The sequence below is a fragment of the Zootoca vivipara genome, chromosome 11, assembly GCF_963506605.1.
Source record: "Zootoca vivipara chromosome 11, rZooViv1.1, whole genome shotgun sequence".
Classification (NCBI taxonomy): Eukaryota; Metazoa; Chordata; class Lepidosauria; order Squamata; family Lacertidae; genus Zootoca; species Zootoca vivipara.
The window spans coordinates 44,065,735-44,082,975 of NC_083286.1; the positions used below are offsets into that span (position 1 = coordinate 44,065,735).

Genomic DNA, 17,241 nt, shown 5'->3' on the forward strand with positions numbered 1-17,241 from the left:
TTTGAGCTAGAAGTAGGAAGAAAAGCTACATCCTGGGAAGTTTGAGAGTCAGAGAGATGCTTGATCTCAGAATCCAAGGCTGCAGCTATGCAGGAAAGAAACGCCCTCTCAGGTTGTTAATGCTGTGATCCCCCCCATCTTGGCTCAGGTTGTATATATGGGTAAATAAACCATATATCACAAAGACACCACAGTCTCTGCTGGTTAACCACCTGAAACCTTGAAATCTCACACCTCAACTCTCAGAAGCATTTTTCTCTCAAGGAGCACCCTTGCCTATCTCCCAGGCTTACCAAGATTTTCCTTCTCATGTTGAGTTCCACCTTGAACTGCCTGCTTTCCCGGTTATCCACCTGTTTATATAGATTCCCTTTGTCAGTTTCCTACTGACAGCCACCTCCCAGCCACCCTGGGGAATGCCTGCGTTCACGTCAGCTTGTAGAGCCATGCTATATGAAATGTAATGGCCCATATTTGTCTTAGCTCTCTTTGCTGCTCTTCATAAAACAGAATGTAGCGCTTTGCAGAACTACACGAGTAAGCGGAATAAACGGTTGAGTCTGGATCCAGGCTTTCCTAGCCATTGACGGAATGATTATCGTTGAAAACAATTAGATAGGTCCAGGTGCTAAGCAGGCATATCGAAAACACAGGTGACTTTGCTTTAAAAAAAGTCTGTCCTGTAGAATTGCTGGCATCCATCTGTCTTGGGAGACGATGGAGGAGTGCGTCTTTGCGGCTGAGGTCAAGCTATTGGAAGGTTGCAACACCTGCTGTGGCTTTAGAGACTGATGCAGGACAGACATGTTTTGTTGCAGCTGGGGCAGAGGAAGGCGTCCAGTTGTGCTGCTGCAGATGCACTGTGGCATTTCTTCTCTCTGCGTTCCTCCCAGCAGCCATTTCTCCTCTGGTCAGTGCTATGGATACATGACTTGGCTGTCTGTCTCCAGGCACTTCAGTTGTCTGCAGTGGATTCCCACATGGCACGGTTGACAATTACTACGAACTTCTTCGAAAACAGGTCCTGCTGTTGGGCTTTCCATAGGCATCTGATTGGCCACTTTAAGAACAGGATGCTGCTATTAAGAACTTTAAGAAGTGGCTATTGGCCACTTTAAGAACTAGATGAGCTATTAGCAAGATCCAGAGGCTGTTCTTGTGCTCTTAACTGTTGAAAACAATAGAGCAAATGGTCTTCTCCAAATTAAACTTGTATGCATCCAAATATACACTTGCTGAATCCCATTAACATCTATTTTATAACTTCTGAAATGTTTATTGGTTACAGATGCAACTCATAGAAATAGGCTTCTCTTCTGGGTGGCCATACATTAAGTATTTCCTCATCATTTTTTTTTTAAATGAAAAAGTTCGCGTAGACCCCCAAAACCAGTTGCCTTCAGTTATCTTTGAAATCATTGGGACTTGAACTGACTTTAGAATAGTTTGTTTAAAACTGTTTAAATACTGCATTTTACATCACTGTGACCTGCCCTGGAATTTTTGGGTGAAGGGTGGGGGTAATAATATTTCATCCTACAAACGTTGGCACAAACGTCTCCCTAAATTAAAAATTTCTATGTGCCATCAATGATGTTTAACAGAATGGGGATGAAAAAAAAAATCTGTTTTCTATTCCAAAATGAGGAAAACTGCACAATATGTTGGAGAAAAAAAAAAAAGGATGTTTGAGACACCCAGGTTATTATTTGAGCCCAGGAACAACCGTGTTGGTCATGCTGACAAGTTGGAAGCAGTTGAATGAACTGCGGGTGGCTCAGTACCAGCAGATGTGTGGAGCCAAACATTGACTGAAAATGCCATACCAAGAATTGCAGCTAAATAAATGCTAATGCTAATGAAAGGATTGATGGACAAAAATAAATAAATTAAAATCTAGGCATGAATCTGCAAAAGTAGATTTTTATTTCATACATTCCCTTCTGGGCTGGCAATGTTGGGAGCAGATGTGAATGTTCCCTTTGACACACAGAGAAAGACCAATCTCCATCTTTTGTGCCACCAAGAGGCATTCAAAGGATTCATTCCAGCCAGGCAAAAGATGGGCGTGAAGTGAAGCCCATGGGGGATGTAGTCCGGGCAGGATGTGAAGTCTTGGGAGATTACTTGAGGGCCATGGCTGGTCCTGAAATTCCTCACTCCCTTCCAAAAGAAGAAACCCAAACGCAGATGTGATTAGCAGTGGCACATTTAGCATCATGCACAGCTAATCCCATAGGTTTGTGTGTGTTGTTGTTTTTAATTAAGGGGGAAAGCCTAGGAGGAGGAGGAGGAAGCAACTGAGTTTTGAGGGACATGAAAAATAACACTGGGACAATAAGAGACTAGTGCCCCGTTGCTGAGTGATAAGATTTCCAGACTCATGAATGCTAGGATAAAAAATGCCAGGGACTCTCTCCGGCGATGTGCCTTATTGTTAAACCGTCTGGAGAATAGCATTCCACTAGCTGACCTTGCTCACAGGGGTTTCTAGGGCATCATTACTTGCTTCTTGCAGATAATAACAAGTAATGCAGTGGGATGGCATCGGTCAGAGAAGTGTTCTTTGCAGTTCCTTAAAGCAGCTCCAAGTTCGTGTAAAAAAATATATGAAAAGAAAGTCTTGGCACTTTGAATATGATGAAAGATATTTGCGCCTGACTATTACCCAGGCTATAATTGGTTCCATTAGTTTGTTTCATGGGGGTGAAGAAGAAACTTCAAAGCTGTGCAGGGAATCGTGTTTGCCACTGATCCTATGGATAGTAAGATAGTTATTTCATAGTACACAACACTACAGTATAATCCATTAAATTATAGCCAATTTATAGCAACAGAAAATTTATTTATTTCCTCATTTCTATATGGCTCTCCATAACAAAATCTCAGAGTGGCTTACAAAAATATATAAAATAACATTCGAAATACAGAAAACGGAAACCTACAGCAGGAAGAAAATACTCCTTACAGACTGTTGACCAAATCAAGCTGTTCCTATAGCTTGAGTGAAAGGGTGTCTCTTAAGCAGCCTATAGACCCGACATGAGGAAGAAGCCCAATGCACCTTCAGAATCAGGGAGTTCCATAAAGAGGGTGCTACGTCTGAGAAGGTGCTACGCTGGGTCCCCACCCCCTGCACACTTCTCAGGTGCGCGATTATAAGGAGGGCCTCCTCCATAGATCCTTTCTGCCAGGCTGACACATATTAAGAGAGGCACTCAGTTGGGTCCTTGGATCCCAAACCATTTAGGGCTGTGTAAGACCAAATAAGTATCTTAAAGTAGACTCCATAGCAAGTAGGCACCCAGATCATGGGAAATAACTCACTCAGTAACTGAGCAGAGTCATTCTGCACCAGCTGCAGCCTCCAAACCATCTTCAAGGGAAATGGGTTGAGGGCTGGATGCACCTTGAGTCTGAGATCCAGCAGAGTTCTGTTTTCTAAGCAGTACTTGGATTCTCTGCATGTCCAAGTAATAGAAAAATGATCAAAATCCAGTCTGCCTTATCAGCAGTTAGATGTGACTACAGAAGGTTAAATTGGTCAATTTTGGTTTCTCAATTTCAGGCATCCCCAAACTTTGGCCCTCCAGATGTTTTGGACTATAATTCCCATCTTCCCCGACCACTGGTCCTGTTAGCTAGGGATCATGGGAGTTGTAGGCCAAAACATCTGGAGGTCCGCAGTTTGGGGATGCCTGCTCAATTTTATAACCTTCAGTTCTCCACATTTCCAAGTCAGCTGTGATTTTTTTTTGAAGTCCTCATGAGAAGTCATCAGAATTTTAGTGTAGTGTAGCTTTATCTTTTAAATGTATGCATGCCATTTTGCCAAAACTGCACATTTTTTGCAAAGCAGTTCCCCCAGAAATAATGCATTTATGTATTTAATTTTCAATTGTATATGCGTGTTTATGAGCGCTTTACCCCAATGTATGCATTTATGTACTCATTACTTGGCTGGAGAATTACACTGCAGAATTCAAATAAGAAAGGATTTCAAAAGATGGCTGTGTTTCATTCCCGCTTTGTTTTGGAAAGTGCAAATCAAATGCGAACTGAATCAAATTTCTCCCCATCCTTGAGAAGTGACACACTAGAAGTTGGATGGTATTATTTCTGCATCACCATGACAAAGCCTTAATACATAGCATTGTAGGGGAGACCTATTCTGAACACCTTACATTGGATACTTCAGCATCTCTCATTGCATGCCATTGCATGCTCCATTGTAGCTCTGCAGATCAGATCAGATCAGCCCCAGAAAATTATAGCCTGGTTGCTTTTTCAAGGTAGGAGACAGCTGCAGTTCTACAATGCAAGTTGCGACAGAGCTATAGCAGCACAGCAAACCCAACTTGTGAGAAAGAGGTTAATACCCTTTCTGAGCCATTATTTAAAGTTCAGAGCTGGCCTATTTTTAGATCGTAGTGTGAGAAGACGTTGGCTGAAAATAGATACAGATCACGTCTCCTTGTAGAATATAGAACATTGGGACACTTCATTTTCAGAGAACATAATTGGTATTTGGGATATAACCTCCCTGCTTTCAACCTTTCGTGCACTGTAAAAGGAGATTTGTTATAAAAACCTCTCATCTTATGTGAGTATTCCTAAGAACACAGAGCACAGCAAAGGGTGGGGCGGGGGGGGGGCTTTAGTTAAGATTCGGTTTTGCTAGCCCATTTTGGGTGTGGCTAAGGTCAAGTTGTCCCCAAGTTTCCTTTGTCTTGGTATTGTTTTGGCAGAACTAACGTTTAGCCATACCTGCCAAGTCCCTGCCTGAGAAATAAGGGACTGGACCGGAAGTAGCAGACCGGAAGTAGCGCTGTCGCCATTTTGGAACTGGACAGAGCATGCTCAGAAGCGACTTTTGATGCTGCTCTGCCCTGTTCCAAAATGGCCGCCGCGTCAGAATAAACCGGGGAAAAACAAAAATTTTGGCTGGGAACAGCTGGAAAAACAGGGGTTTCCTGGGGAATACGGGAGACTTGGCAGCTATGATTTAGCTCTGAAGCAGTACACTCTGTAGCAGCAGAATATGTTATCCATTGCAAAAGTAGAAAAATGAAAAATGCACAATCCCCCACCGTTGTCTTCTCCAATGCCCTGTGGTAGTCCCATCATGCTCAGAAGTTCTTACTTAATGGTGATTTCACTTATTCATGTATTGGATGCCAGCTGTACCCAGCAAGAGCAACTCTCCCAGTTGCTCATATATTTTATTCATTGATTGACAAGAGGATTTCTAGGTTGTCGCCCATTACACGATCCTAGGGCAGATTGTGCGGCAATAAAAGGGCAACAACAACAAAGAGACCAGTATGAAACCAGATTCAGCACAGCTTTATAAAAGCAATTTAAAAAACAAACAAACAAACAGCATCATTAAAAATACCCAGGAAGCACAACCTGGGCTTCTGATCTGCAGCAGCAAAATAATTCCTAATGTTTTTTTAAAAAAAAAAAGAAAGAAAAGCCTGGCCAAATGAGGGATTTGTCACCTAGTGTTGAAATGACCAAAGTCTTGGCACTACCGTAGTTGTGCCTCAAGGGCAGGGCTACACAACCTTTCTCAGACCAAGAGCTGAACTTTTTTTCTTGACAATGTTCCAGGGGCTGCATCCCAGCAGCAGGCAAGGCCAAATGCAAAAGTGGGTGTGAAATTGATTGAATTTATATACCGCCCTATAACTGCAGGTCTCAGGGTGGTTCGCAGAACAAAATCAAAACATAAAACTGCAAAATACATAATCAAAATAAATACAGCACAATGACCCCCCCAAAAAACCCTCACATTTTTAAAGGGTATAGGATGTCAATCAAATCAACCAGAGGCCTGATTAAAAAGCAACGTTTTTGCCTGGTGCCAAAAAGTGTATAATGAAGGTGCCAGGCAAACGTCCTTGGGGAGAGCATTGCACAGACGGGGAGCCACTGCAGAGAAGGCCTGTTCTCGTGTTGCCACCCTCCGGACCTCTCGAGGACGAGGCCCACGAAGGAGGGTTTTACACAGTTCAACTTTACACAGCTGGTTAGTTTCTACCTGGACTCCCCCCCCCATCCTCCTTCAAGGCAAGAAAAGGGCACTATCAGCATCACAGAATTAGAAGTGTTCATGGACACATCCCAGCCAGACAAAAACTGGGTGTGTGAATCAGGGCTAGTGACAGATGTGGCTGGGGAGAAGGGAGAGGCTAGAGAGAAAGTGGGGCATTGGGAGAACACTGAGGACCAGAGAGAGAAGCTTGGAGGGCCACCTTTGCCCCCTAGGCCTGATGTTCCCCGCATCTACTGTAAGGGAAGGCTTTTCCATAGTCAGGGTGACACTATGCACATGAGGAAGGCTGACCCAAAAGCTTTTAGAGGATTCAGAGTGTGTCACCTGACTTACACTGGCCTGCTTTCTTGCCATTCCTTCCTTTGGCCAGAACTGGACAGTCCTGCCAGGAATTTCCAGATTTCCAGGTCAAGACTCCCTGTGTGTTGATACTGCTCTAGTGAACACATTTTAACAATTTGATTGGTGAAGGAAATAATACCAGAATGGACTTCCACTGTGCACAGAAGAGCTCAGGATGGCAGCCTCAATCATTTTGTAAAACTCTATTAGAACACAGTGTTTATCTGTCTAGCTCCAAAGTGTTACGTGCACTGTGCCTTGACACTTACAACATTTTTTGCATTGCCCCCTTGGGCAGTAAGTTCGCAAGGTTTGACATCATTCCACCTTGGCTGACACTAGGAGACCTGGTGTCCCCCCTTCCACAGCCAGGTGGTGGCACTTTCTCATTCTGGCGGATATGCCAGCATCCGAGTCACTGGCTTGAAGAGATTAGACCTCGTGTCCGGCACCCGGAGACCGCTCAGGCACTATAAAAATCAACTTCGGTGGAATCGCAGAGGTGGTGATTAACATGCAGGCGTGTTTCAAAATAATTTGAACCACTTCTTGGCGAAGGGAGAGGAGTCTTATTTCTTACAGAAATGATCTTCGGTTCATAATTAATTTATAAGGTAGGTGAGATAAACGTAATTGAAATGTTCTTCACCACAAGAGACATGTCAGGCTGTAATAGGCCCGTAAATTAGCCAGTCTTGGCTTTGAGTCATTTGAATGTTCTTTTTAAGATTCCCTGGCCACATGAGTTACTTAAGGAGATAGAGCCAGGCCGCATTGCCTCTTAAGCAAACTTCCAGGGCCACACACCAGTGGTGGTGGTGGTGGTGGGGAAACAAAGGCCAAAGTGAGCAGATCCATGGTTCTGAATTGGTTCAGACTGCAGGCTTCCTCAAATTCAGCCCTCCAGATGTTTTTGGCCTACAACTCCCATGATCCCTAGCTAGCAGAACCAGTGATCAGGGATGATGGGAATTGTAGTCTCAAAACATCTGGAGGGCCAAATTTGAGGAAGCCTGGGTTAGAGTGTGGTGCTGAAAATGCCAAGGTTGCAAGTTGCCCCTGTATGGGACAGCTGCATAGTCCTGCATTGCAGGGGGTTGGACTAGAATATCAGGGTCCCTTCCAACTCTACAATTCTATGATTCTATTACTCTTACCTTTGTGGTAGGCTACATTCCATTCATACAGAAGTCAGAGGCTTCTACCGTCCATGTATACACACCTCTCCACCCACCACCCAAGCAAACAAGAGACATTCATAAGGCTGAAGGACACAGGCAAAATCTCCTGAAGGACAAGAGCAGGGCTGGTGAGGGCTGTGGTCCTGGGAGAGTTCCGAGGACAGAAAAACACAAGAAGAAACTGTTGGATCAGGTCAAAGGCCCCTCCAGTGTAGCATCCTGTTCTCACAGTGGCCAACCAGATGCTATGGGAAACCTGCAAGTAGGATTTGAGCACAAGAACACTCTCCCCTCCTGTGGTTTCCAGCAAGTGGCATTCAGAAGCATTGTTGCCTCTCACTGTGGAGGCAGGACATAGTCATCATGGCTAGTAGCCATCATTTCAATCTGATTTGTTAGCAGTATACAACACTTTGCATGGGGATTTTTTAATCATCCACAGATTTCATATTTTTGGGTGTACTTCTCTATCACCTTCCTACCTGCAAAAAAAAAGTCTGTCCCCCCCCTTCTTCTCTTTTAATGTGGATTTGTTGTCATTGGGCAGCAGATTGCATTAATTCACTTCAATTCCACAAACTTTGATTTCTGGGTATGTGCTTGAATCACTCCCACAAAAAACTGGCAGTCTGGAAGTGCCCCAAAATGGAATGAAGGAATGAAGATTCCCAACCTGAAACTATACGCAATCTACACATTCACCAGTTTCTGGTTTCTGTGCCGTCACCAGGAATTCCATGTACCTTTTATAGCATGTCCCTTTCTTTAAAAATGAAATCTGAGAGTCGCGGGAAACTGGCACCCAGTGCCACATCCTGTGGTTTGCAGAATCATGACGAACACATTATCCTTGACCTTCCTTATCCAAGTGGCAGGGTTGTGAAAGAAGCATTTCCCACATTAGATGTCCTCAGGATGAGTGGCATGCCTCAACCCTTGTTGGCAACCCCATGTCCTCAACTCCATGCAATTTGGGCTTAGAACGACTTAACTCCTGTTCTTCTTTTCCCTTTCATACCGCCGTGCCTTTTTAGCTCTGTTCTGTAGGCAAAAGGACTAAATTGACTGAAGTCCCACTGCTCCCACTTAACGAGCTTGTGGGATGCAGCCATCATCATAATTTAATCACTCCCCAGACTGCTTCTATCTTCTATCCACACACTGGTAATTGCTAAGGTAATATTTGCTGCTTGTTTGATGTGGGGTTTTTTAAAAAAGAGAGAGAGTTTGCAGAGGTGACAAAATCCTGTTGGTCTTCCTGCCTTTTTTCTGAGCAACTTGCTTGTTTGGATCACCAATTATTTTTTTGAAAATATTTTCATTGATTTGCATTGAAATAAGTGCGCCTGCACATACACAGTCCAGGAAGTACTTCTGGGCAAATCTGAATCAACAAGGCATGCACGAAAGCACATATTTGCTCCTAACACAGCTGCCACTCGTTTCTGTTGGGTGTATACACAGAAGACATTCCTAATGAATCATTGTGTTTTTAGCTTCAACTTCTTCCTCGCCAGTCGACTAGCTGTGTGTATATAGTTTTGTGGTGCTAGATGTCTGAACTAGATTGCCTCTTGATCTTGCCGCATGATTCTGTGTCTTTCTCACTTTTCCATTTAATTTCCTTCCATCTGAACATGCCTTTCTAATGACCCAAATTATTTTTCTCCCCTTTTTAGGAGATTGTCAACTTTAACTGCCGGAAGCTTGTCGCCACAATGCCTCTCTTTGCAAATGCTGACCCAAATTTTGTAACGGCTATGCTGAGCAAGCTGCGGTTTGAGGTGTTCCAGCCTGGAGATTACATTATCCGAGAAGGGGCTGTGGGGAAAAAGATGTATTTCATTCAACATGGGGTTGCCGGTGTTATCACTAAATCCAGTAAAGAGATGAAGTTGACAGATGGCTCTTACTTTGGAGGTGAGTACAAAGGAAATGCATGCTATGAGGTTTATATATAGAGGGAGTGAATGCAGATTAAACCCTTTGAATTCAGGAAGGTTATGAAGACAACATAGCACATCTGTTGGGTATATTTTCTCTTTCTTCCTAGAGGATTGTGGCAACAGGATACAGTAACTCCTCCAAAAGCTTTCGACAGCACTCACTGCTACATTGCCAAGAAGGATGGTCTATGTCCTGATTTGCTATTTTACTCACACTTCCACAGCATTTTGATTGTTCATTGGTTAATGGTTCACAGAAAAAATGTTTAAGCTAATGCTTGTGTTTTGGGGTGACAGTGGTTGATACGAAATGACTGGTTGTGGTCTTGATTGATGCTGCAGCCGTTGGCAAATGCATGCATGAACTCATTATGCTGTTCCTATGCAGTCACAGAGCGCATGGATGTCTATTTGGCACAAAAAGAAACATGGTAGGACCTACATTGGGATATTTCCAACTGTATTTTATGTGCCACTGGAACATGCACAACGGTACTTCTTCTCCTTCCCCAGAAAGCTCTCCATGTCCCCTAATCTGCTCTGTAATGTTGGAGGGGCTCTCTGGAGCAGATTTGGGAGCTGAAGGGGCTGCAGGGGGAAGAGAAGAAAGGGAAGCTCCATTGCACAAGTATAATACTGCCCATGTGATGTTCAGTACAACCAAATGGCTTCTTCATGATTGCTTGTATGCAGTGACCATACTTAATATTGCATATGCTGGTGCATGGCAGGAAGGAGAGTGGACCTGGACGCTCCCCAGAGCAGTAGGGAAAGATGTCATACAGGTATTGATGTTCTTGAGATAGTACTTTTGGCGGTCTCCTACGTCAACATGATAATAACTTCTTCTGTGGGGGGGGGTAAAGAGAGCAATCTTGCAGCAACTTCTCTTTGGGTTTGATTATACTTAGGATTAATGACAAATAAATGTTTTCTATGCCTTAGGAGAGACTAGGTGCACAAATATTCAATTAGCATAATATTACTTTGCATGGAAATAGCTTTAATCTTTGAATGCCTTCATTTTTATTAAACCTCAGAGATAGGCTCGCCATTTCCTGTCAAGTCTCCTATCCATTTGTGTTTATGAGTTTCAATAGCTTCTAAATAAGAGAATGGAGCAATATAACTTATCTAGCACATGCAAGCACCAAACCGCCCAATTTTGATAATGAATCTGATAAGTGTATGTTTAATTTTTAAACATCGCACAGTATTAGCCTTCCTTAGAGCATAATCTCCTACACGGTGCCCATTCTAGTTTTGACCCCATCATCTCCCCTGCTGAATTCTACAAGGGCAACACTGAGGCTGCGGGGGGGAAGAAACTGATAGGCAGTCAAGGAGCTGCCAGGCGAATACAAGTCATCCATGGAGCAGGAAAGAACTTGAGACATGGAATGCAATTAGCTTTGATTCACAGAAAGTAAACAACACAGCAGAGTCTGTGTGGCTCATCTCACCTAGCTGAAGACGTTGCTGGAACTGACCACTGACTCCGCCTTCCGCCTCCAGCCTCTCACTCCTGATCCCTCCCAAGCAGACGTAGACTGTGGCGAGGGGGTGGACTTCTTCTCTGCGCCTGTCCTGCTTGGCCCGTTGCTCAGCAATGTGCAGGACTCTCCTTGAGCGGGGGTGTCAGAGGGGGAGGAGAGCCAGCAGGACTGGGAGTGTCCAACTCCTGAGCAGCAGGGGCAACCTCTGACTCCTCCCTGTCTGAGTCTGCACTCACACTGAGACTCTCTGCCTCCAACCCTGCCCTGGAAGGGCCTCCTTCTTCTGACGCCCCCTCCCTCCCTGATCGCTCAGGCCTCCTGCACCTAGCATCCCCCAGCTTGTCCCTTCTGCAAACTGGTCCCCTGTGTCCCACCATCACTGTCCTGGGTCTAGGTCGTCTTCTTCTGTGTCATCCCAGTGTGATGACACAGTGAGAGCCAGTGTGGTGTAGTGGTTAAGAGCGGTAGACTCGTAATCTGGGGAACTGGGTTCGCGTCTCTGCTCCTCCACATGCAGCTGCTGGGTGACCTTGGGCTAGTCACACTTCTTTGAAGTCTCTCAGCCCCACTCACCTCACAGAGTGTTTGTTGTGGGGGAGGAGGGGAAAGGAGATTGTTAGCTGCTTTGAGACTCCTTCGGGTAGTGATAAAGCGGGATATCAAATCCAAACTCTTCTTCTTCATCATCATCATCCCTGGGGGGCTCTTGGGCCGGCAGTGCCCACTACTTTTCCTCATGCAGCCAGTCCCTGACAGCCACCCTCTGAGCTGGTTGTAAGGAAGAAGGCAGATAGGTGAGGCCAGCTACGTTTAGTGGGACAGCACCCCATTTGCTCTAATAGACCAGCTTCTCCTGCCCAGGATTCTGAGTGTCTTCACCACTAGAGATGTCAAATTAGCATAGTGCAGGTAGTACAATAAGCACAGCTTGTCTTGGTCACCATAGTGACTGTTTAGGAATGGATCAATCTGTTTTTACCTTGTATGCATTTGGACTCTGCATAGTAATGTCAGACATTGGGTTTTTTAGCCCATTTACAAATTTCACTGTGCTTCCTTCTCTCAATTTGTGTGTTTATTCGTACAGCGCCATCTATGAAGATGGCACTTTGCAAATACCGGTAATAGCAATGACAGGTCGCTACCCTGAGGGGATTACAATCTAAAAATAGGCACAAAGGAAACCTGAGGGAAAGGAGAGGGCCATAGAGGCCGGAATAAACAAAGGGAGGATAAGCCATTATTTCAGTTACATATACTTCAGTTAGTTATACCTAAAGTATTGAAATATACATGTACACGGGGGGGAGTGTCTTCCTTTGACAGCTTTGTATCTGATGGAAGTGCATTCTAGTGCATGGGCTGCAATATATGCTGCAATATATTTGTTTGCTTTGTAAGTCTTTTTTTATGGGTTTTTTTGCGATAAAGAGCCATTTTCCATTTACTTCCTGCTAGTTGAAATGCCCAGCGTAAGTATATGACCCTATGCTTCTGCATTTAATAACTAAAAGACACGTAACTATAGCAATGTTGATTTGGAATTCAGCAGAACAGCAATCTTGCCAGCAGGTCAACCCTATTTCCCCCCCACCCACAAGTATAGAGTGCTTTCGGATAAATACTGCAATTGTTTCATTTTGTTCCCCGCTGTGTCATTTGCTGCTGAATCCCCTCATTGCTTCTAGATGTGACATGCAGTCATATGTATTCTTCACCTGACTATTTTTTTAAAAAAACTAAAGCAGCCTTGGGGAGGGTGGTTGCTAATCCTTTCCCCATAGCTATTTTTCTGTTGAAAATCACCCCACTTTCTCTCTCTCCCTCTCCCCCTCCCCCGCCAGCTTCTCCCCATATAGGGGGAAGCAGATGAAGAAAAAGAGACTCTTATAGCAGAAAATCCAACAAAGCAGGTTTTATGTTCTACAGTCTGCATACATGACTACAGTCTGCATGCAGCGTAGGTCTATCTTTCCCATATCCTGGACCCAAACTGTTTGGGGCTTTGAAACATAGGAAGGGACCTAGGAAGCTGCCTCAAACCAAGCCAGACCGTTTCCTTCCTTGCTTGCTTTTTTATTTTTTAAAGAACTTCTTCATTGATACTTATTCGCAGCTATACAAAAAGACAAACCCATTACAAAATATCCCTTTTATAATAGACTAAGATAACCAGCTACTTAGTCGGAAAAAAAACAAAGTCAGAAAGAAGAAAAAGGCAAGAAAAGGAGGAAGCCATCCCCCCACACACACACACACAAAAGAGAGAAAGCGGGAGAGAAAAGGGAGAGAAAGGAAAAAACTAAAGAAAAACCAAAATGAGTAAAAGGGCCATTTGTTGATCTAGCTTCATATTGCCCACATGGACTGGCAGCAGCTCTCCAGAGTTTCTGGCAGGGGACATTTCCAGCTGTAGTTGGAGATGCTGGGGATTGAATCGGGGACCTCCCACATACAGAGCAGGTTTTCTGCCACTGCTCTACAGCCCTTCTCCGTTATCGGCAGGATAACTACCACCTTGGACTGGACTTGTAAGCAGGTGGAAAGCCAGTGCAATTGTTAAAATACTGGTGCCATGAAGTCAGAATATGGGGCTGTTGCATTCAGTACCAAGGAATTCAGACACTTTCAAAGAGCAGTGCCATGTAATGTGTGTTGGAGTAAGCTAATCTCGAAACGACAAGCCCTTATCTACTCAAGAGCAAAGCCGGGCCAAAGAGCCTTACAAGAGAGCAAACCTGTTCCTTCAGGAGAAGGACAATATTTTGAGCATCCCCACCCAGTTGGGCCTTCCTTTTTACCACCAGTATTTCCATCGCACATAAAACGCTTGTTGGATGTTGCGGATTGCAGGGTTTTTTTTTATCTGAATACATCTGCATGCACCTTTCCAATCTAGCAAAGATGTCTGGTTTCTGAGCACATGATTCCATTGCAGGATCAAGGGCCAGTGTATTGCAAAAGTCCACAGTGTTTCCTTATCCATACAGAAATACATAGCTAAATGATAAAGGAAGAATTAGCTATGTCTTTTAATCCATGAATGTAGCCTGCCCCCAGCCACAAGTCCCAATAGGCATCTCCTCTTCTCTAATCTTGGGCCATGCTATAAAAGGAACAAACCTCTTGTGCTGTACACTTTCATTTTTATTTTAAAGGGATTATACAGTTGTTCAAGCCTTTACTATAAGTGACTTGCTAGTTGATGGTAACCCTTCTCCTATCCAGACTTGCTAATTGATGATCATCCGATCTTTTCAAAGTTCAATGTATGTCTTTACAAAGGCTACCTAATTGCAGCTGCTTACACTAGACAGGGTGGTATGTATTGAGTTTCCCGACAACAACGGCTAATTTCTGGTTAGCTTAAAATGAATGCTAATCTATCGCAATGTTTACTAAGTTACATCCTATTGCAGGAAGCAACCTGTTGGCAAAACTGTTGTTGTTGTTTAGTCGTTTAGTCGTGTCCGACTCTTCGTGACCCCATGGACCATAGCACGCCAGGCACTCCTGTCTCGCACTGCCTCCCGCAGTTTGGTCAAACTCATGTTCGTAGCTTCGAGAACACTGTCCAACCATCTTGTCCTCTGTCGTCCCCTTCTCCTAGTGCCCTCAATCTTTCCCAACATCAGGGTCTTTTCCAAGGATTCTTCTCTTCTCATGAGGTGGCCAAAGTATTGGAGCCTCAGCTTCACGATCTGTCCTTCCAGGGAGCACTCAGGGCTGATTTCCTTAAGAATGGATAGGTTTGATCTTCTTGCAGTCCATGGGACTCTCAAGAGTCTCCTCCAGCACCATAATTCAAAAGCATCAATTCTTCGGCGATCAGCCTTCTTTATGGTCCAACTCTCACTTCCATACATCACTACTGGGAAAACCATAGCTTTAACTATACGGACCTTTGTCGGCAAAACTACCAGGTGAAATTTCAGACTTGGCTGGCAATTAGGCATGGCATTAATGTCTTTCTTGAATCCCATGATTCAGAACTGCATCAAATCCTCCACTTTGGATTTTTTAAAAGCCTGGTCGGTGCAGGAAAATAGAAAACCGAATCAGACCACATTAAGCCCCTGATGCTGTTGAGGTCACTGCGGGAACTTGCTTCCCCTGTGAAATGCCTGCCTTCCTCCAAACAAATGTGAACACTGCCATGAAAATGATATTTTCCATTGTACCTGGAACTTCTCACAGTCTTCACTGCATGCAGTACACTAGAGCAGGGGTGGCGAACCTCTGCTCAGAAGTCAAATGTGGCCTTTCATTCCTCTCACCTGCCCTTGGCACATTCCCACATGGCACTCTAGGCCTGACCTGTACCTTCAAGGATTCCCCCCCCCTATGAACTGTGATAATACCTTTCTTCGTTTGAGAGATGTAGGTATGTGGAAACCTCTGGCCTTTGCATGGCTAGAATGCAGCCTGCTGTTCAAAGCTAAGATTCACACCCATTGCTCTGCCTGCCTTGGCCTCTGGCCTCACTCTCCACTGGCACGCAGCCCCCGGAAAAGTTGCCTGCGAGGAAATGCAACAACCTCAGGCTGAAAAAGTTCCCCATCCCAGTGTTAGAGGCAGAGAGCAGGAGACAGACAGAATCACCGTCTAAGTGTTAGGATTTTCTGTACCCGCTGCTGGCTAGTGTGAAGCTAGTGTGATTAGTATAAATCACATGAGATGTCTGAGAAGAGTGTGGGAATGGAAGACTTCTTCATGTCTTATCTCTTCCGTCTGAGCGTGGTATTGTACTTTACTTTCACTTTTGTTGTATGCAACTGGCTTGTTCTGCCAGAGTTTGGCGAACACAGACGTGATTGTGGATTCTCTGTATAGACTGTAAATAAAACGTAGCTTAGACCTACGGATGTTTCTTTCTTCTTGCTGCGTGATGCCAGAAGACTTGTGTGCACTTTCCATAAGAGAAGTGTCGCAGAAAGGCATACCCCTGGAGTGAAGGGGCATGCCATTCCAGAGACGTGCCTATTAGGAGACGCTCGGAGGATCTGGGGGTCTGCCGTCCCCCCAGGAGCGTTTTCTAACACTAAGTAGCAAGAAAGATACATGGGTGGGAGAGGGAATTTGGAGGTGTTTGTGTGTTGATAGATAGCAGCGGTGGCAGACCTTGGGGTCTAAAATTTCAGCAGTGCCCTGTGCAATGCCAAAATTCAGTGTGCCCCCACCTCTTGTGCTCCATTCCAAACAACAGTTGTGGCATCCACAAGGCTCTGCGCCCTCCCCTAAATCCACATCTGATAGCAGAGGGGCAGGAGTTCTCAATTTCCATTAAAAATCTGAGCCAGAGCAGAACTTTTAGAGCCTCAATTCTCATCTCATATTTAAGGCAAGTATTCCAAGCCACAAACATTCTTATTTACACAATAAGAAAAATGAAACTGTGCAACATCTGTAATTTCAGAAGCCACCCTGGACACAGACCACTATTCATTGTCCAGTAACTTGATTTGCAACCCAACTATTGTTAATTGTTTTTAAGATGTTATCCTCTGTATTATTTTAAAGGATCCTTACACACAAGTTTGAGGAACACTTTTTTTTTTTACAGTGCAGTTGAGGTAGACACATTAAGCAGATAAGAATTCCTTTTGGATAAATAATGGAGTTAAGAAGTAAAAGAGCAGAAGTACAACGTTTGAATGACCCTTTGCATCAGTGATACCTTCCGTCTTAATAGACATCATAATGACCTTCCATTAAATATTTCCCTTTACATCGCATCTTGATGCATGCATGGCTCACTGAGAAGGCTGTGTGATTAATTTTAAACAACGATGCATGTAAATTGCTTCCCCTTCTTTACAGCTAATTTAAATGGTGTGCTGTTTTAGAGTTCATTCATTATGAGCTTTCAATTTCATCCCCTCACACCAGTGCACACACTCTGGATAACGCAAGTATTTAAGAAGAACTTGTTCCTGGTCAGTTCCTAACCTTCTACTTTCTATGGGTGGGCAAATGGATACTTGGGGTCATTGATCCTACATCTGTACTTAATGAAGTTTAGCTCCTGCTGCTTGTTCAATTCCTAATGACAGTTCCATATGAGGGGGTATACTTAAATTAACACCAGAGCAGTGAGCAGTTTGGTGTTGTTGTTTTTAAAAAGAGCCAGAATGCTATACAGTAGTTTCAAGTACTTTTTTGTACATACACATCAGGGGCAAGAATGTTCACACAAGCTGTGTGCACCCATCACA

General features: G+C 44.2%; 1 protein-coding gene across 1 annotated transcript in view; it reads left to right on the forward strand.

Annotated features, from left to right (window-relative positions):
- Nucleotides 1-17,241, forward strand: part of HCN1 (hyperpolarization activated cyclic nucleotide gated potassium channel 1) — a 173,857-nt gene that overhangs the window by 136,860 nt on the left and 19,756 nt on the right. The window contains exon 6 of the mRNA XM_035100970.2: nucleotides 9,264-9,504. Coding sequence (XP_034956861.2) covers nucleotides 9,264-9,504 — 241 coding nt within the window. The remainder of the gene's footprint in view (nucleotides 1-9,263; nucleotides 9,505-17,241) is intronic.